The sequence below is a fragment of the Eretmochelys imbricata genome, chromosome 14 (assembly GCF_965152235.1).
Source record: "Eretmochelys imbricata isolate rEreImb1 chromosome 14, rEreImb1.hap1, whole genome shotgun sequence".
NCBI classification, from domain to species: domain Eukaryota; kingdom Metazoa; phylum Chordata; order Testudines; family Cheloniidae; genus Eretmochelys; species Eretmochelys imbricata.
Genome location: NC_135585.1, coordinates 32095391 through 32115693, shown reverse-complemented (window position 1 = coordinate 32115693; position 20303 = coordinate 32095391). Strand labels below are relative to the sequence as shown.

General features: G+C 52.5%; 1 protein-coding gene across 1 annotated transcript; it reads left to right on the top strand.

Moving 5' to 3' along the window:
* The first annotated feature begins 10979 nt into the window (after positions 1–10979).
* LOC144275021 (uncharacterized) lies at positions 10980–18435 on the top strand. Its single transcript, XM_077834096.1, is given in 5 exon segments — positions 10980–10986; positions 11654–11736; positions 13104–13230; positions 14474–14566; positions 15126–18435. Coding segments are annotated over 5 exon segments (1866 nt in total). The 3' UTR covers positions 16682–18435.
* The last annotated feature ends 1868 nt before the right edge of the window (positions 18436–20303 follow it).

Here is a 20303-nt window from a genome sequence, read left to right as displayed (position 1 = left end):
CCTTTAGCACTCTCGGATGCAACTCGTCTGGCCCCATGGACTTGTGCACGTCCAGTTTTTCTAAATAGTCCCTAACCACCTCTTTCTCCACAGAGGGCTGGCCATCTATTCCCCATGTTGTGATGCCCAGCGCAGCAGTCTGGGAGCTGACCTTGTTCGTGAAGACAGAGGCAAAAAAAGCATTGAGTACATTAGCTTTTTCCACATCCTCCGTCACTAGGTTGCCTCCCTCATTCATTAAGGGGCCCACACTTTCCTTGGCTTTCTTCTTGTTGCCAACATACCTGAAGAAACCCTTCTTGTTACTCTTAACATCTCTCGCTAGCTGCAGCTCCAGGTGCGATTTGGCCCTCCTAATTTCTTTCCTACATGCCCGAGCAATATTTTTATACTCTTCCCTGGTCATATGTCCAACCTTCCACTTCTTGTAAGTTTCTTTTTTATGCTTAAGATCTGCTAGGATTTCACCGTTAAGCCAAGCTGGTTGCCTGCCATACTTACTATTCTTTCGACACATCGGGATGGTCTGTCCCTGCAACCTCAACAGGGATTCCTTGAAATACAGCCAGCTCTCCTGGACTCCTTTCCCCTTCATGTTAGTCCCCCAGGGGATCCTATCCATCCGTTCCCTGAAGGAGTCGAAGTCTGCTTTCCTGAAGTCCAGGGTCCGAATCCTGTTGCTTACCTTTCTTCCCTGTGTCAGGATCCTGAACTCAACCAACTCATGGTCACTGCCTCCCAGATTCCCATCCACTTTTGCTTCCCCTACTAATTCTTCCCGGTTTGTGAGCAGCAGGTCAAGAAAAGCTCCCCCCCTAGTTGGCTCGTCTAGCATTTGCACCAGGAAATTGTCCCCTACGCTTTCCAAAAACTTCCTGGATTGTCTATGCACCGCTGTACTGCTCTCCCAGCAGATATCAGGAAAATTAAAGTCACACATGAGAACCAGGGCATGCGATCTAGTAGCTTCCGCAAGCTGCCGGAAGAAAGCCTCATCCACCTCATCCCCCTGGTCCGGTGGTCTATAGCAGACTCCCACCACGACATCACCCTTGTTGCTCACACTTCTAAACTTAATCCAGAGACACTCAGGTTTTTCTGCAGTATCGTACCGGAGCTCTGAGCAGTCATACTGCTCCCTTACATACAGTGCTACTCCCCCACCTTTTCTGCCCTGCCTGTCCTTCCTGAACAGTTTATAACCATCCATGACAGTACTCCAGTCATGTGAGTTATCCCACCAAGTCTCTGTTATTCCAATCACGTCATAATTCCTTGACATCACCAGGACCTCCAGTTCTCCCTACTTGTTTCCAAGGCTTTGTGCATTCGTATATAAGCACTTGAGATAACCTGCTGATCGCCCCTCATTCTCAGTATGAGGCAGGACCCCTCCCCTCACAGACATTCCTGCCTCTGCTTCCTCCCGGTATCCTGCTTTCCCACTTACCTCAGGGCTTTGGTCTCCTTCCCCCGGTGAACCTAGTTTAAAGCCCTCCTCACTAGGTTAGCCAGCCTGCTCGCAAAGATGCTCTTCCCTCTCTTCGTAAGGTGGAGCCCGTCTCTGCCCAGCACTTCTCCTTCATGGAACACCATCCCATGGTCAAAGAATCCAAAGCCTTCTCTCCGACACCACCTGCGTAGCCATTCGTTGACTTCCATTATTCGACGGTCCCTACCCAGGCCTTTTCCTTCCACGGGGAGGATGGATGAGAACCCCACCTGCGCCTCAAACTCCTTTATCCTTCTTCCCAGAGCCACGTAGTCCGCAGTGATCCGCTCAAGGTCATTCTTGGCAGTATCATTGGTGCCCACGTGGAGAAGCAGGAAGGGGTAGCGATCCGAGGGCTTGATGAGTCTCGGCAGTCTCTCCGTCACATCGTGAATCTTAGCCCCCGGCAAGCAGCAGACTTCTCGGTTTTCCCGGTCAGGGCGGCAGATAGATGACTCAGTCCCCCGGAGTAGAGAGTCCCCAACCACCACCACCCGCCTCCTTCTCTTGGGAGTGGTGGTCGTGGAACCCCCATCTCAGGACAGCGCATCTCATGCCTTCCAACCAGCGGAGTCTCCTTCTGCTTTCTCCCCCAAGACGTATCATCTGGTCCACTCTCCGCAACGGTACCTGTGGAGAGAACATGAAAGCGGTTAGTTACCTGTGTCCGCGTTGCTGGAACCCAGACATTCCCCCTTCTTCTTCTGGAGGTCACATGTTGCCAAGCTTCTTCACTAGCCTCTTGGCTCCGCTGTGCAACCTGCTCTAAATCTTTAGAGATTTGTGCCCGTAGAAGCATATCCTGACTTTTGTCCAGAAAATCCTCCGTTTCTCGTATGCAACGCAGGGTCGTTATCTGTTGCTCCAGACCTTCAATCTTCTCTTCCAGTATGGAGACCAGCTTGCACTTTGTACACACAAAGTCGCTTCTGTCCTGTGGAAGAAAGACAAACATGGCACATCCAGTGCAGGTCACAATAGCTGAACCCCTCCCTTCCATACCACCTTCTTACTATGAGCTTCCTCAGAGAAGTTGGCAAGATGTAAGCCTCACTGGGCTCGCTCCAGGCGAACTCCCAGGCAAACTCCTGCTGTGTGCTGCTCTGCTGTCCCCCACTGCTCAGCTGGTTCGCGAAGCTCTGGCTATTTTTAAACAGCCAGGCTCCCCTGAAACAAACAAACAGACAGCCCCAGTGCCCGCCCCCTGCAGGCTACCAGCCAATCAGCCCCATTCAGCCAATAATGGGAGTTCAGCAGTGTATGGAGGTGAATGGGGTGCAGGGCTGTGAGGGATGAGGGACATGGGGGTGGCAGTTCTGGGAGGTGGAGAGGATGGGTGGGAGAGCACTGTAAGGGGTACAGGGCTGGGATGGGGAGATGTGGGGGGCAGGACAGGATGGGATGGATGCAGTGAGGGGGATGATGGGGCAGGGGTGGGACGGGGAGGGATGCAGGGAGCGGGTGCGGGGTGCAGCCCCATTTCCAGCACTCGGAGATGGGAATACACATACCTCGAACTCCTGGGTGCTGGCAATGGGGCGAGAGACAGACCATGGTTCGCTGTAGGGCATGCGCCACAGCTCGAGCTCAGCCACACGAGGCGCACGAGGAGAATAGGGCCAGGCAGCAGTGGGAGAAGTGTGACCCCTCAACAGCCGCCTGCTGAGCGCTCGAATCGTGCTTGCACTAGTTCCTCCCCTGGCCTGGCTCAGCCAATGGGAGCTGTGCCAGATATGCTAGCTGCTTCCCGACCTGGCAGCCGTGCAGCGAAGCAGCTAGCAGGGAGCCTGCCAGCCCCACTGCGCGGCGGAGCCGCCAACCGGACAGTTAACAGTGCTGACTGGAGTTGCCAGGATCCCTTTTTGACCAGGTGTTCAGGTCCAAAACCGGACACCTGATCACCCTAAACTGGAGTGAAATATCCCGTAGAGCCATTCTAGAAAGGAATTACAGGAGCACGAGCCTTTAATCTGGATTCACTTTAGAATCCAGGTTTATAACCTCTGCTGGTAACTTCGACAGCACTTCGATGCCAACCCGCATAGCTTCGGAACATCTTCCTTCATCAAATGAAGAACTAGATTTTGTGGCATAAGGGATTCTCTTGAAACATACCATTCCCCATTCAGATCTAGTGCTGGGGATTATTCTAAATCTGAAAGCAAACCCACTCAGGGTCAGGATGAGCTCTCCCCTGACATCTAGTGAAGCCCTGGAAGGAGAGACGCCAGGAGCAGACTGGACTTGCAATGGACACACCTAGGGTATGTCTAAACTACAAAATTAGGTCAATTTTATAGAAGTCAATTTTTAGAAATCGATTTTATACAGTCGATTGCGTACATCCACACTAAGCGCATTAAGTCGGTGGAGTGCGTCCTCACTACCATGGCTAGCATCGATTTACGGAGCAGTGCACTGTGGGTAGTTATTGGAATTCTGGGTTAAGCTCCCAATGCCTGATGGGGCAAAAACATTGTCACTGGTGGTTTTGGGTACATGTCGTCAGTCGCCCCTCCCTCCGTGAAAGCAATGGCAGACAATCATTTCACGCCTTTTTTCCATGCAGACCCCATACCACAGCAAGCATGGAGCCCGCTGAGCTTAGCTCACCATCACCACTGCTGTTGTGTCCTGGGTGCTGCTGTCAGCAGATGGTGCGGTACGACTGTTAACCGTCATCATCCACCGTTTCCGCTGCAACTCTGCTCTCCTGCTCTTGTAAATGAGCTCAGTCTCAATAGCAAATTTCTCCATGTTGTCGTCATCCACCACTTCCGCTGCAACTCTGCTCTCCTGCTGATGCCATAATACCAAGGCAAGCATGGAGCCTGCTCAGCTCACCACTGCTGTTGTGAGCATTGTAAACATCTCACGCATTATCCTGGAGTATATGCAGAACCGGGCTAAGAGATGCCAGCACAAGGACGATTTTGATGAGGACATGGACACAGACGTTCCTGAAAGCCTGGGTTGTGGCAATGGGGACATCATGGTGGCAATGGGGCTGATTGATGGAGTGGAATACTGATTCTGGGCCCAGCAAACAAGCACAGACTGGTGAGACTGCATAGTGTTGCAGGTATGGGATGATTCACAGTGGCTGCGAAACTTTTGCATGCATAAGACCACTTTTCTGGACTCTATGAGTTGCTTTCCCCCACCCTGAAGTGCAGGAATACCAAGATGAGAGCTGCCCTGACAGCTGAGAAGCGAGTGGCGATAGCCCTGTGGAAGCTTGCAATGCCAGACAGCTACCGGTCAGTCGGGAATCCGTTTGGAGTGGGCAAATCTACTGTGGGGGCTGCTGTGATCCAAGTAGCCAATGCAATCATTGATATTCTGTTATCAAGGGTAATGACTTTGGGAAATGTGCAGGTCATAGTGGATGGCTTTGCTGCAATGGGTTTCCCTAACTGTGGTGAGGTGATAGATGGAATGCATATCCCTATCTTGGCACCAGACCACCATGCCAACCAGTACGTAAACTGCAAGGGGTACTTCTTAACCGTGCTGCAAGCACTGGTGGATCACAAGGGACGTTTCACCGACATCAACGTGGGATAGCCGGGAAAGGTGCATGACGCTCACATCTTTAGGAACTCTGGGCTGTTCGAGCAGCTGCAGGAACGGACTTACTTCCCAGACCAGAAAATTACCATTGGGAATGTTGAAATGCCAATAGTTATCCTTGGGGACCCAGCCTACCCCTTGGTCCCATGGCTCATGAAGTCGTACACAGGCGGCCTGGACAGTAGTAAGGAGCAGTTCAACTATAGGCTGAGCAAGTGCAGAATGGTGGTAGAATGTGCATTTGGATGTTTAAAAGCTCGCTGGCGCTATTTGTTGACTAGGTCAGACCTCAGCGCAACCAGCATTTCCATTGTCATTGCTGCATGCTGTGTGCTCCATAATATCTGTGAGAGTAAGGGGGAGACATTTATGGTGGGGTGGGAGGTTGAGGCAAATCACCTAGGGTCCGATTTTGAGCAGCCAGACACCAGGGCGATTAGAAGAGCACAGCAAGGCGCACTGCGCATCAGAGAGGCTTTGAAAACCAGTTTCATGACTGGCCAGGCTTCGCTGTGATAGTTGTGTGTATCTCTCCATGATGCAAACCTGCCCCCTTTGTTGATTTTAATTCCCTGTAAGCCAACCACCCTCTCCCCTTCGAACTAAAGTAACTATTGTTTTGAAACCATGCATTCTTTCTTTATTAATTAAAAAAAAGGGAGATAACTGACAAGGCAGCCCAGGTTGGGTGGGGTTGGGGAGGAGGAAAGGACAAGGCCACATTGCTTATTGTAGCCACACTACAAATCAAACTGTTTCAATGACAGCCTTCTGTTGCTTGGGCCACCCTCTGTAGTGGAGTGGCTGAGTGCCCGGAACCTCCGCCCCCCGCATTCTTGGGCATCTGGGCGAGGAGGATATGGAACTTGGGGAGGAGGTCAGGCAGTTGTACAATGGATGCAGCGGGGGGTCTGTGCTCTTGTTGGCTTTCCTGCAGCTGCACCAGATGCTTCATCATGTCCGTTTGCTCCCCCATTAGCCTTAGCATCGCCTCCTGCCTCTGCTCTTCGTGCTCACTTAATGCTTTCCTAGCCTCTCACACTGAATGCCTCCATGCATTCAGCTGTGCCCTATCAGTGTGGGAGGACTGCATGAGCTCGGAAAACATGTCATCGCAAGTGCGATTTTTCTCCTTCTAATCTGCGATAACCTCAGGGACGGGAGATGATAGTGGGAGCCTAGAAACATTTGCACCTGGGGGGAGATAAAAAGGGAGAGTAAAATTTAAGATGTTACATTTCTGAGAACAAAAGGGAGACTCTTTCACAGTGAATCAAGCAATTCACAGCAGACAGCATATGTGCTTTAAGTAGAAGGTCACATTTTGCCTCTTATATTGAGCGCCTGCCGGTATGGTGACACATCACACACGGCTGGACAACAGAATTCGGTTTCCAGGCAGCCATGGTAAGGCAAAGGGTACACGGGGTTGGCTTCTTACACGTAACATATGGGAATAGTTTCAAACTGCAATGCCATCCTTTCCCATAGCAAGCAATGGGTTGCGTTTCACATTTAAAAAGAGGGGCTGTGGTTTTTGGGTGGATGTGCAGCACACACCTCCCACCACCCCCGGCGAGGCTATTCTCCCTTTTAGCCAAGCGCCAACAGCCCAGCATGACCTTTACTGTTCCATTACAAAAATTCCCCTATTTCAACCAGGTGACCATGAATGATATCTCTCTCCTGAGGCTAACACAGAAAGATATAGACCGAATGTTGCTTGAATGCAACCAAAACCCAGGACCATTCGCTGCCATGCTTTGTGCTGCAATGATTCCAGAATACCTTCAGTGTACCTCCAGGAGAACTTCATGGAGATGTCCCTGGATTCCCGTTCCATCCCCAGACATGTGAACAGATTTTTCCAGTAACTGTACTGGCCGCGAATGCATCCCAATTCTTCAGGGCAAATCAAACATTAAACACTATTGCCTTTAAACCCTGTACTGTAGTTACAAATGTGCACTCACCAGAGGTGCTTTCTCCAGCTTCAGGGACTGGGAACCCACCTTCGGAGGGTATTGACTCCAGTGTGATGAAAAGGTCCTGGCTGCCGGGGAGAACGGATTCACCGCTTGCCTGCTGTGCATTCTCCTCCTCCTCATCCACAAAATCCTCCTCCCTGTTGCGTGAGACACCCCCCTTGCAGGTGTCCATGAACAGTGGTGGGGTAGTGGTAGGGTCCCCTCCTAGAATGGCATGCAGCTGATCATAGAAGTGGCATGTATGGGGCTCTGACCCGGAGCGACCGTTTGCCTCCTTTGTCTTTTGGTAGGCTTGCCTCAGCTCCTTAACTTTCACACAGCACTGCTGTGTGTCCCTGTTGTAGCCTCTCTCCAACATGCCCTGTAAGATTTTGGCAAATATATTTGCATTTCTTCTTTTTGATCAGAGTTCTGCCTATGCAGATGCTTCTCCCCATACAGCAATCAGATCCAGTGTCTCCTTTTCAGTCCATGCTGGAGCTCGTTTGCAATTCTGGGGGGACTGCATGGTCACCTGTGCTTCTGAGTTCGCCATGCTGACCAAACAGGAAATGAAATTCAAAAGTTCCCAGGGCTTTTCCTGTGTACCTGGCTAGTGTGTTGGAGTTCAAAGTGCTGTCCAGAGTGGTCACAATGGAGCACTCTGGGATAGCTCCTAGAGGCCAATACCATCGATTTGCATCCCCACTACCCCAAATTCAACTCAGCAAGGTCGATTTTAGCGCTACTCCCCTCACCAGGGAGGAGTACAGAAGTTGATTTTAAGAGCCCTTTAAGTCGACGGAACGGGGTTGGTTGTGTGGACGCATTCATTTTAAAATCTACCCAATGCGGCTAAATTCGACCTAACCCAGTACTGTAGACCAGGTCCTGCTCTGCCTCGGTGCTCAGCTGCCAAAGTGATCATATTTTGCTGGTGTTGAGTTACAAATCACTTTAGCAGCTGAGCGCAGGGGGAGTGACATGTTGTTATCCTGACTATAGGAGCAAAGGGTAGCAGAACTGTGTCCTGATTGAGGGGGTCACCCTCACCTGAACCCCACTTGCTAAGCAGATGTTAGATCCCACTGAAAGTGGGAGGATGGTGTGCTCAGAAGTTCTTCCATGCTGCAGATTCTGCCTGAAGAGACTCAGTTGAGAGCCCTCGCTTCTGTTCAGAGGTTCCTAGAGCTGCAGTTGCTGAGGAGCAGGTCTAGGGGCTAAGCCTCAGCCCTAGTGTGGGGACAGTGTTGCAAGGAAAGACAACGAAGGGGCAGCAGCACAGAGAAACCCCCTCCCCCCCACACCCACTGAAATCGCTAAGAGTTGGGCTGAGTGGGGGGACCTCAGAACGGGGCATCACAGATGTGGCAGCAAGTGGTCAGCAGCAGAGGTGACAGCAAGCGACTGGTGTGACATTCGTTCATGGGACTTTCACACAGGCAGGTGGGCACCTGAGAGGACACTGCCCAACACATCATGGGGTGGAGGGTTGCTTGTGGTCCCATGCTTTTGAATCAGTGGGTGTCACGGTTTCACAAACTAATGCTGGGATCCCTTCCCCTTTTTTATTTAAAAGTTTCTTTGCTGTGCACAGTTTCAGGACTTAAGTATTGCCTTTTAGGGGTACCCAGAGGTGTGGTTTAGTTTTCCCAGATTACTGGTGGGGGCTCGAGCTGGTTCTGTGTTCTATTGTCAAGAGGAACCCCTAGATATTGAACCTGGCCCTTGTTGCTGCCGCCTCCACCTGGCAGAAGGGTTACACGTGATTTTGCTGAGGAGAGAGAGCACCTATTGGCTGCTTCAGAAGACAGGCAGCTCTCCAAAGCAAAGATCCCTCAGGCCCAGAGGAGTTAGGAGCCTAAATACCTTGGAGGATCTGAGCCTCAGTTGATACAGTGGAGCTGGTTGGCTTTGACAACAGATGAAGGAGATATGGCACAGGATAACATTTTCCTGAGTCTAGAACCCTTGTGATATTTTGTCACTCAGTGCCAAAGCTTCCCCTGCAGATGAGGTTTGTTGTAACCAGAGCTAAGGGGCATTTTTTGAATTTTGAAATGTTTTATAAGTTGCCACAAGGCCAATGCTGAAATTTTAAATTTTGCTTCAAATAAAAAAATGGGACAAAACTTTTGTGAAAATATTAAAACAAATGGCATTGAGGGTTTTCTCTGTGCATGTGAAACTGCCAATAAAGTACAATTTAAACTTTTTAATTAGTTTAATTTTTTAAACTATTTAACTTTCTAAAACTATTTTTAAAACTATTTTAACCATTTCAACTTTTGAAAACTATTTTAATAATTTTTACTTAAACTATTTCTGTATGTTTTTATTTTATGTTGACATGTGTGTTTTTAAACTATTTTAAACTTTTAACTCTTTCAATTTATTCCATTTGGTGGATTTCTTTCCTTTTGCAGTCTTGCACAGAGTGGATGTGAACTTTGACTGGCCTGATCTCACTTTACACGGCATGTACATTTTTGTGCTCACGTTACACTACATTGTGAAGAATGGAGAAAAGGGCTTTGAGAAAATCAGTGTTGCCAGCGCTTGCAATTTTTTTGCATTTCCTAAAGACTCAGGGCCCGAATCAAAAGACTGCATGAGAATTGCAGAACAGTTGGGCTAATCAGGGATGTATCAGTTCACTAGCAATGCTGAAAAAATAAATAATAAAAAGTTTGATTTTGAGTTGAATGAATTTTTTTCAGAAAAAATTTGACAAATCAAAAAGTGGAAGGAAAATGTTCAGATCAGAACAAAACATTTCACTTGGACATTTCCAAAATATTTCATTTTTTTCTGGCACAATTTTTCAAATAATTTCCAGCTGACAAAAATGCCTGTATTTGATGAAAAAAATCCACCCAGCTCTAAATCTCAGCTCTCACCAATGGGGCTGGAATGTTTTTTAAATTGTGGTTGTGAAAGCCAACAAAACTATCCCCAAACTTTTTACCTTGCATCTCCCTTACCACTGTCCGCACACCCCCCACTCAGAGCTGAGGCCGGGAGCAGGGCCATGTCTTTGGAAGGGGGGGGGACACAGACAGGGGTAAGGGGGCCAAGGCTGGGGCCACAGCTGGGGGTGGATGCAGGGCCAGGAGTGGAGCCCTGCATGTGGGGCTGAGAGCAGACCCCCAGGCGCAGGGTCGGCAGCCAGGACCCCTCATAAAATCTGGGGGTGCTGCAATACCCCCTGCATCCCTATTTCCCATGCCTATGGCTCTCACTTATGGAAAGCAAGTTTCTCACTCTGGAGGCTGTGGGGAAAAGCCTGAAAACGTGACCCCTAAAGGCTTGGAAACAGGAAAGCAAAGAAAAAGAAACCCCCATTTGTTATTTCAGCAAGTGCATGATTTGTAAGTGTAGCTTGTGATTTGGGGCCTGACTCATCATTTTTGAATGCTTAAAGCTGGCCATGCTCAGACTGTGCTAACAATGATTTAAGAAACAGAGGTGTGCATGGAGGGCAGGGAAATATGTGGGGCAAGGACAGTGGTTTTGTTCCGTGTTTGTACAGCAGCAATGAGGTCCTGGGCCGGGATTGGGGCTGCTCTGTGCTAGACATTATTCATGTTAATAAAAATAATAATAAATAATCCAGCATCCCATATCCTCAGCGCTGCCAGAAGAAATGAGTGCATTGGAGCAGAGCTACATCCGAGGCAGTGCTTAAAGTGGTCTGAAAAAGGGGAAGGAGTTTCCCTGGGAATAGCAGCTTTGGTAGAACATAAGAACTGCCATCCTGGGTCAGACCAAAGGTCCATCTAGCCCAGTATCCTGTCTTCCGACAGTGGCCGGTGCCAGTACTTACAGTCCCCTCAGGGACGTGGCTCGACTTTTATTTATGTGGCTGTGTCTGGTGCTTCCTGAGAGCCCCCTGGACACACACACTTTAACCACTGACCTCAGCGAGGGATGCCCAGGAACTAATGATGCCGTGTGAGAGGCCAGGGCCCAACTGTGCACCAGGAAGGACTTTCCCTGCCCCAGAGCGCTGAACCAATGGGTGGGGGGGTGCGGCCGCATCCATGGTTTGAAGTGGCTTCCATATATACAGTGTTCACAGGCTCTCAGCACCCCCACTGTACAAATTGTTCCAGCACCCCTTTTCCAGCCCCAAGCCTCTCTGATTTGGGTGCGCTTCCAGGGCGCTGGAGGATGGAGGGGCTGCAATTAACAAGCTATTTCTGGGGGGCCCTCAGGCGGGACACCCAAGGCCCGATTCACTTCCCATTCAGCAGGGAAGTTTTCTTTTGCTTCCAGGCCTGACCCAGCCATCTGGGAACCAGTCGGGCTGCTCTGTCTGGGTCCCAGAGGGGTGGCTGAGGATATGGGGCCCAGTGGCAAGCTTGGGAACTGCTCAGCCCCCGGGGCTGGCTTCTAGCTGCAGCGGCCGGGGAGGAGGAGCGGTTGCCACGAGAGGACAGTGGCTGATGTTCGAGGAGGGGAAACTGGCTCCTCCTCTGCCTGCCCTGCTTCCTCTTCCGCCGGGATAGGGCTCAGCTTCCCGGGCAGAGAACCTGCAGCTGGGGCTGAGCCGCTGCCGCTGGCCAGCGGGGTCTGTGCGGGGAGAGACCTGCACTAACCCCCCCCTCTGCCCAGCCAGGGGGACTTTCTGCGGGGGCTGGAACCAGCCCCTGGGGCAGCCCCGGGCTCTGCCGACACCAGCCCCTGAGCCGGAGCCTGCAGGTGAGGGGAGAGACCCGGGGAAAGGGCCGGGGGGGAAAGTGACTCTGCACCAACGGCCCCTCCTCGCCCCATCTCTGCTCCCGGTGGGGGCGGGGGTCTGCGAGTCCCGGAGCTGCCGCCCTCCCTGACCCACCCACCCCCGGCTCTGCCCCCCTGAGCGCCGGCAGGAGCCGAGCCAGCGCCGGGAGAGCGAACGGGCCGGGCCGGGCCAGGGACCGAGTCTCCCAGCCCGAGGGGAGGGGAGGGGGCAGGAGGGAGACGGGGCAGAGACTGGCAGGGGCAGCAGGAGCAATCAGTGGGGAGGGAGGTTCCCAGCCCTGCCCAGCCCCGTTCCCTGCAGCACCCCGGGCAGATTGACTTCCCTGGGGAGAAGGGGAGGCGCAGGGAGAGGAAAAGCCAGTTCCTGCCTCTGCCTGGTCCCCGCGCTGCTGGGGGGATGCGCTGCCCTGGGGACAGTGTCAGGGGGACCCCCAGTGCGGCTCCTTTGGTTCTGCACTTGGCTGAGAGGCTCTGTGCCTGGGAGGGGGGGTACTAATGTCTGTGTGGGTTTGGTCCCAGTGGGAGGGGCTGCGCTGGAATAAAGTGAGCCAGGGTTTTCTCAGCATCTGCGGGTCTAATTCGTCTGTCTGCAGGGAAAGGCCCTGGGGGAACCGAAGTGAGAAAATGAGCCAAAGGCCCCTCCTGAAACCTCCTTCTGCTCGCCCTTCCTGGCTGCAGGATAACACTCTTGATCATGTCCTCCTCCTGCAGGCTGGGCCGTGAGATTGAGGGTGGCCCATCCAGGAGGCTGGGGGAGCAGCGGGCAGACGGGGGGAAGGGGGTAAAGCCAGCAATGATGGACCTGTCTAGTATGGCGCTGACATTCCGAGGAGAGGGGTACCAGCTGCCCCCACCCCAGCGGCCTGTCATGGCAGTAGCCAAGGCACCAAGGGCTTCACACTCCGCAGTGGGGAAAGGTGTCTGGGAACCCCTCATCCCAGACAAACGAAGAATGCTAGCTACAGCAACACCTTCCTCGTGGGTGATGGATGGACGGAGTTAAAGGGGAGGGCTGGGCGGGAGAGGAGGAGGGTGAGAATGCTAATAGCATGAGCTCGCCTATCACTATTTCCATCCACAGATCTCCAGGTGCTTTACAAAGGAGCTCAGGGTCATTCTCCGCCCTTCACAGATTGGGGAAACTGAGGCATGAAGTGGCGACATGGCTGGGCTGTGGGCACCAGCGGCAGAGCCGGGGCTAGAACGCCATCCCCTGGGTCGTGCTATCTGTTAGGTAGTGCCGGAAGGTGGGGCAGTGGGGCCCATGGATAAACTGCGGGGGGGTGGGGGGACAGCAGCTTCTCAGTGAGGGTTTCTGGCTGTTCCAGGGGCTGGCGGTCAGCAAGAAGGTGGCTGTGTATTCCACCATGGAGCCATGCATCCTGCTGGATCCTCACCAAAAAGCCCTGTACAGGGACGTCATGCAAGAAAGCTACGATACCTTGATGTCACTGGGTGAGGATTCCTGTCCCCTCGGGTGTTCGGACATCGGAGGAGGGGGTGTCTCTGAAGTGCTGCACAGGGTCTGGGTCCTTTAGATTTCAGTGGGATCAGCCCCGTAGCCCCCAGATGCCAGCCTAAGGGAGACCATCCCCTCTCCAGCACCTGCTAGTGGACTTCTGCGTGCCCAGGGCAGTGGAGTTGGAGGTCTGAGTTCCTAGGATGCCCCGGGCTTACGAGAGGAGTGTGGATGAGCTCAGCTTGTTCAGCCTAGCCAGACACAGCCTGAGAGGGGGCTGCTTCTTATTGGGGGTGGGGGGGGGGCTTTTCTTTGCCTTCTGGTTTTTGAGCCATTAGCGTCATGCTCAGGGACCCATTTTCAAGGTGTTCTCTGCAGCTCCCTGTTGCGTTCCTGGCTTACATGCAAAGAAGCGAGATAGAAACATAATGCATTCTAGCTGGAAGCAACAGGACTTGGCTGCTTAGAATCCAGAACTGAAATGCACAAGAACCAAAAACAGAGAGAGAGAAAACAGGCAACTTCCTCAGGCAGTGTGGCACAATTCACCCCAACTTGCTCTATGCTGGGCCTTTGCAGACTGACTGCTGCTAGACCTCGGTCACATGCTTCCCTACAGCGCCCACTAACCTGCCAACAGGACCAGGAAACCTCCTGAGAATTTAAAGTGATAGCTTGTCAAGGCCCCTCACCACCTGGGCTAGAAATTTACATCTTTCATATCTCTTTTTGTAGTGAACCCTGAGATTCTTGCACAATCTCATGATTCCAGCTGCCGGGGCTTGACGTCAAATCTCGAATATTGCAAGACTCGCGAGACGATTGCAAGGGCTGGCGACACCGTAGCATAGCTGGTGCTTGGTGCTCTGCAGATGCAGACCTGGCCCTGGGGATAGAGCAAGGCTGGTCAAAGAGGGCCGGGGGAATGCCAGCTGCCATTCGGTCAGGGAATAGGGAAACCCGAGCTGTGTGGGGCACACTGTGTGTAGGGACCTGTCCCCCTCTAGTGGCTTAGCCAAATAAATACCTTGGGATAGACATGGCTTCTCTCCATGTGCATCTTATCACACTGAGGGAGTGGGGGAACCCCCATGCAGCCCCCATAGCCTTCCAGGGAGGGGCTGTGGATCAAGGTGATCACAGCCCCGCTGGCAGCGAGTGAGGAGAGGGGGCTGCTGCCTAACGAGCTCTGATTCCCTTCCCCCTCCCCTCCCCTCCCCGCCTGACTCCCCCATGCAGAATTCCCCTTCCTGAAAGCGGAGGTGATCTCCCGGGTGGAACCGTGTCGCAGAGGCTCCAAGGAGAGGGAGATCCCAGCTGCGTCTGGCACAGGTGAGGGATAATAAACAGACTGGGCAATAAACAGCTGGGGTTCCCACCCAAGCTCTGTCAGCGTCCCCGGCTCTGCTGCTGCTCTCCCAGGTCTGGGCTGTGCCCAGCAGGCGTCATCGTGGTGAGTGTCACTCATGGCTTCCCACCTAGCCTGACAACATCTGGCTGTGGCGCCGTCCCTGCTGAGGGCTCAGATGGGGTGTGAGGGCAGAATTGGTCCCCTCCTCTGGGCAAGGGTTTGGGGGATTCAGCCCATGATTTTCCAATCTCTCAGGGAGCTATTTTAGTCTGTTTCCCCCCTTTCCGAGGTTCCCTCTGCCCAGAGCAGGGAGTGGATTCCAGGCAGGCAGAGTGTCCAACTGGACAGAGCAATGGACAGGGACCAAGGAGACCTGGGATGCATTCCTGGCTTAGCCACTGGCCTGCTGGGTGATCTTGAGCAAGTCACGTTCCCACTCCATGCCTCAGTTTCCTTATCTGGGGAATGGGGGTTTGTAAAGTGCTTTGAGACCTAGCCATGCAGGAGTGGAGTGTGGGAGTTATTCTCTCTCTGTCCCAGCAGGTGTTGGGACAGCGAGTGAAACCGAGGAGGATAATCCCTCGAAGGAAGGCCCTGAGCCAGCGGAACCACAAGAGATACTGCCGGGAGGATTTTCAGGAGCTGTTTGCCAGGGGCCTGCTGGGGTGAGGCTGGGAGGGGCAGGGAGGAGACAGGGCAAACCCGCCCTCCAGGAGCCCAGCCCAGAGAAACTGCAGGACATCACGGCTCACCAGCGGACGCCCCAGGGCCAGAAGCCCTACCGGTGCCAGGACTGTGGCAAGAGCTTCATCTGGGGTTCGCACCTGGAGCGGCATCGGCGCGTTCACACAGGTGAGCGCCCCTACGCCTGCCCTGAGTGCGGCGAGTGCTTCACCCAGAGCTCCCACCTCCAGCAGCACCAGCTGGCCCACGGCGGCGAGCGCCCCTACAAGTGCTGTGACTGTGGCAAGCGCTTTGGTGACCCGCAAGCCCTGGCAACCCACCGGCAAGGCCACCTGGAGGACAAACCCTATCGCTGCACCCAGTGCAGCAAACGCTTCGACTGGAGCTCCCACCTGGAGCGTCACCGGCGCATCCACACTGGCGAGCGGCCCTACCGGTGTGGGGAGTGCGGGGAGACCTTCGCCCAGAGCGCCCACCTCACCAAGCACCGCCGGACCCACACTGGGGAACGCCCCTACTGCTGCCCCCACTGCAGGAAAGGCTTCGGGGACAGCTCTGACCTCACGCGACACAAACGGACCCACGCAGCTGGGAGCATCAGGCAGCGCCAACGACCCGCTCGCAAGCAGAGCCCAGCCAAGCCCAGGAAAGCTGAGCAGGAGGGGAAATGCAGCTGCTGCAGCCAGGGCGCTGAGGAGAGCTTGGGGCCACCGCAGTGGTAGCAGGGTCCCCAGTGCCAGGACTGCAGGCTGGGCTCCAAGCCCTGGAGAGCCCACCAGGATGGGGCGTGTGGCTGCTTCAGGGAGAGCTCAGAACTGCTCCAGGGTTCAGAGGCCCCAGGACCCCAGCCTGAGCGGAAATCCCACCCCTGTGGGCACTGTGGGAAGGTCTTTGCCTGGAGCTCGCACCTGGAGCGGCACCGACGTGTCCACACCGGCGAGCGGCCCTATGCCTGCCCTGAGTGTGGCGAGCGCTTTGCCCAGAGCGCCCACCTCACCAAGCATTGCCGGACCCACACCGGCGAGCGGCCCTGCGCCTGCCCCCACTGCGGGAAGGGCTTTGTCGAGAGCTCTGACCTGATGCGGCACCAGCGCACCCACACCGGGGAGAAGCCCTACAGGTGCGGGCAGTGCGGGAAAGGCTTCAGCATCCGCCCAGCCCTCACCAAGCATCACAGGGAGCACGCGGTGGGCACGCCACGAGCAGTTGCCACCGAGAGCCTGCCCCAGGCTGCCCCCGTCCCCTCCTCAGGGAGAGGAGAGGAGAACCTGGCACTTCCACTTCACATCACCCGCTTGGGAGAAGGCCCCTGGGATGGCCCGAGGGCCTCTAGACCAAGACTCCCCCAGGACGGCCCGACGGCCTCACTACCTCTGAAAACCCCATGCTGGAAAGCACACTTCCAGCTTTAGTACCGATGTGTCCTAAAAGTGACTCTTCAAACGTGGCCGTTTCGTCACCCTAGAGCGCCCTGCAATCACAGGGGCTCCGTTTCCCAGCAATAAGATCTTTTTTCTCACTGCCAGCTCTGGGATGGAAGAGAAGTGCTGGGTTCTTTCCTTCTCACGCATCGTCACCAGGAATAAAGGGTTCACAGGGCGAATTTTTGCTTGTGCAGCCCCTGGCACCCTCAACCTCTGCGACCCCCCATGACAGATTTCATAGCCCCGAGGGCCATACATAGGTTGACCTGCACCCCTGGTGGAGAAGCAGATAGGTCGATAGAAAGATTCTTCCATCCACCTCACTACTGCCTCTCTGAGAAGTGGATTTACTGCATCACTGGAAAATCCCCTTTCGTCCGCGCAGGCAGTGTCTACACTACAGTGCTACAACATCGCAGCTGCAGCGCCGTATATGTGCTGCTGCCGTGGCTGTAGAGCAGACGTGGGCTCAGAAGCAGTTCTGTTGTGGTGGCCCAGGGTGGGATGGGGCAGTTGCAGGGTAAACGGGAGATAGAGGCAGCGAGCACTCAAGGCCCGACTCTGCTATGTGCATGAAGCAGGGCAGCGGGGCGGAGAAAAGGGGCCAGTCCTGCGGGATACGTTCTCATATTGCAATCACAAGGGGAAAAATGTGCTCTCTCCACCACCAGCCTACACAGCTGGGACTCCTTTACACCAGGATGACCGAGAGGGGAACCAGCCCCTTTAAATTTTCTTTAAAGAGCATTGAGCGTTAAAGAGGATGGGCCCAGCACTCGCTGGTTGACCCTAAAAGAAAGTGGCAAATAACCAGCTGGGGGATCTGGCTTCAGGGGTTTCAGAGTCTGGCTGGTCCAAATTTTAATTTTTCATTCCATTCCAAGAATGAAATTTTTTTCATGAAAAATCTTTCGTTCCTTTTTTTTCTTTTTAAGGATAAAAAAAAATCTGAAATTCAAAACATTTTCCTCTCCAATTCAAGGAGATTCAATTCAATTCTGTTTTGGAGGGGGATCGCGGGTTGTTGGTGCATGCATGCATCTTTTTCCCACATTCTCTTGCTTTTGAACTTCCCCTCCTTTTTTTCCCCTCTGGAAGAGGAGAGCAATTTGGAGGCAGGAAAACCACTTCCTCTAACTTTTTTTCCACTGGAAAATTTAAGAAAAACAAAGAAAGAAAAGGTGAGGATGGGAAATGCAGACACATGTGAAAAATGAAAATTTTAGAAATAAAACAAAAAATTCAATTCAATTCATTTTACAATTTTGGATTTAAAAAAGGGGTTTCTGGGTTGATCCTCACAAACTGTTTGACGAACAAAATACAGACCTCTGGTTTTTAAAGGGCCACAGAGTGGTACCCTGGTTGGGGGAACTTTCCGAGAGGGTCACCATGATGATACATGTCTTCCTGGACATGCTCTAGGTTAGGTGACATCATCCCGGCCTGACCTCCTGCCTTTGAACGGAGCAGGCTAGATTTCTCTAAATGCCTAGTGGGGATCTCACCAGCTTTATGTGCTGATCTGTCACCGTGGTGTCTGGGCACGAGGGCAGTGAGGGTAATGGAGTTGGGGGGTTTTCTGGCAATTCTGAAAAATCAAAGGAAAAAAATTGTTTCAGGTCAATCCCAAAATGAGTTTTTAAAAATTTTCAGCAAATTGAAAAGTTGGAAAGAAAAATGCATTTCTGATCAAATGCTGCATTTTATTCCACCCCAGACAAAACCAGTCTGTTTCAATGCTGAGCAACTTTTTATGTTTAAAAAATAATAAAATGAAAAGTAATTCTGATCAAATGAAGCGTTATTTTGAATCAGAAAAATGGAAACAGTTCCTTTCTAACAGGTCAACACTCAATGTTTCAGGTTTGGGTAGTGGATTAATTTATTCACTGGATCAAAACAATTTTGCAAAATTAACACAGATTTGCAAAATGCTTCTGTTGACCCAAATCGGCATTTTTTGCCAAAAAATCACGTGGGGTGTATTCCAAATGGCAGGGAGCTGTCTATACTGGTTTGTTTTGTTTTTTTGATTGGTTGATTGATTGATTGAGCAAGTGAATCCATGGGCAGGCAGCCATCTAAATGCCTTCGAAATCAAAGACCTTAGAAAAAGAGTGGGAATTGAATGGAATAAATTTATAACAAATGCCGAGATTCATCAGCAAGTTCAACAACCCCTAATCACTAACGACATCTGGAAAAGAAGATTGAGATATTGGGGACCTGGGTTATGAATGAAATCAGACTGTCTGCCATGGCAGGGCTGTCTCAAAAGGGGCTGACCAGAAGACTCTATCAGACAATATTTGTAGAGGGGGGGAAATTATGGGACATAGAGGCCTCTCCACGAGAGGCTAGACTTTGCATGGTCCCTACCAGCCCTACATTTCTATGATGCTCAAAGAGCAACCCATTATAGCTGGGGATGGTGGAGCCCTGTTTGTGCCCACAACGACATCTGGAATGAATTCAGATTCACTCATACCCATCTAACTGCTTCAGCGCACAGCTCCAGTACAGACATGTTAAAAGTGACTTGCATGCCCACCCTGATCTTGCTACAACAATGCAAAACCCTAAATTAGCTAACATAGCTTCTCTGCCCCCTCCCCCCGTGGCCGGAGCATTGCAGCACCTTGCGCCATAGGCACTGGAACTACAGGTGTGGGGGTACTCCAGCACCCCCTGCCTTGAAATGATTTCTATCATACACAGGGTTTACAGTTTGGTTCAGTGGCTCTCAGCACCACTAAAAATAGTTCCAGCACCCCGCCTTACGCAATCTTTAATAGCAGGGTGGCCTGGTAGATAGAGCACTGCACTGGACTCAGGACACCTGGGTTCTTACTCCTGGCTCTGCCACCAGCTTTGTGGGTGACCTTAGCTGAGTCGCAATTGTCACAGAGTCACCGGGCAATGCTCTGGAACTACTCCATCTGAAGCCACTCAGGACTCTGGGGCAGCCTCCTCTCTCTGAGCAGATTGTCTCCAGGACAAGAAGCTTACACAGCTTCGACCTTCCTGGATCTGACCTCAGCATATTCAGCATCCCCTTCCACACCATGCACTTCCCACCGCGAGTCTGCCCGGGCGGGGTCCTGGGGAAGCCACAGTCAGCAGTGACTCAACCACTGTTGTAAAATGGAAAGTTTATTAGTCGATTGGGACACAGAGTAGAACAGAACTTGTTAGCACAGAAAACAGGAACATTCAGTAAAGTCCATCATGGGGGAGGGGAGCCCAGAGCCAGGGCTCTGGTCCTTCCCCTGTGCCTCAAGCCAGCTGAGACTGACTCGCTTCCAGCTGTCTGGCCCCTGCCCTGCCTATTGCTCCTCCTCCGGCCTTTGTCTTGCTTTGTGGGACAAGAGTCACCTGGTCGCATCCCCCTCCTGGGTCTTGGGTTACAAAGGGGCAGCCATAGCATCCATGCAGGCAGCTGGAGCAGCCCCTGCAAAAGTCACACACCCTTATTCCCACCACCTAGACACCACATACACAGGGAAACTGAGGCACACACAGCATTCAAGCAAAACAGTAAGACTCACGTAGGCTCACATACAACATAACAAGGGAAAATCCCCACTACGTCACATCTCTCCCCGCT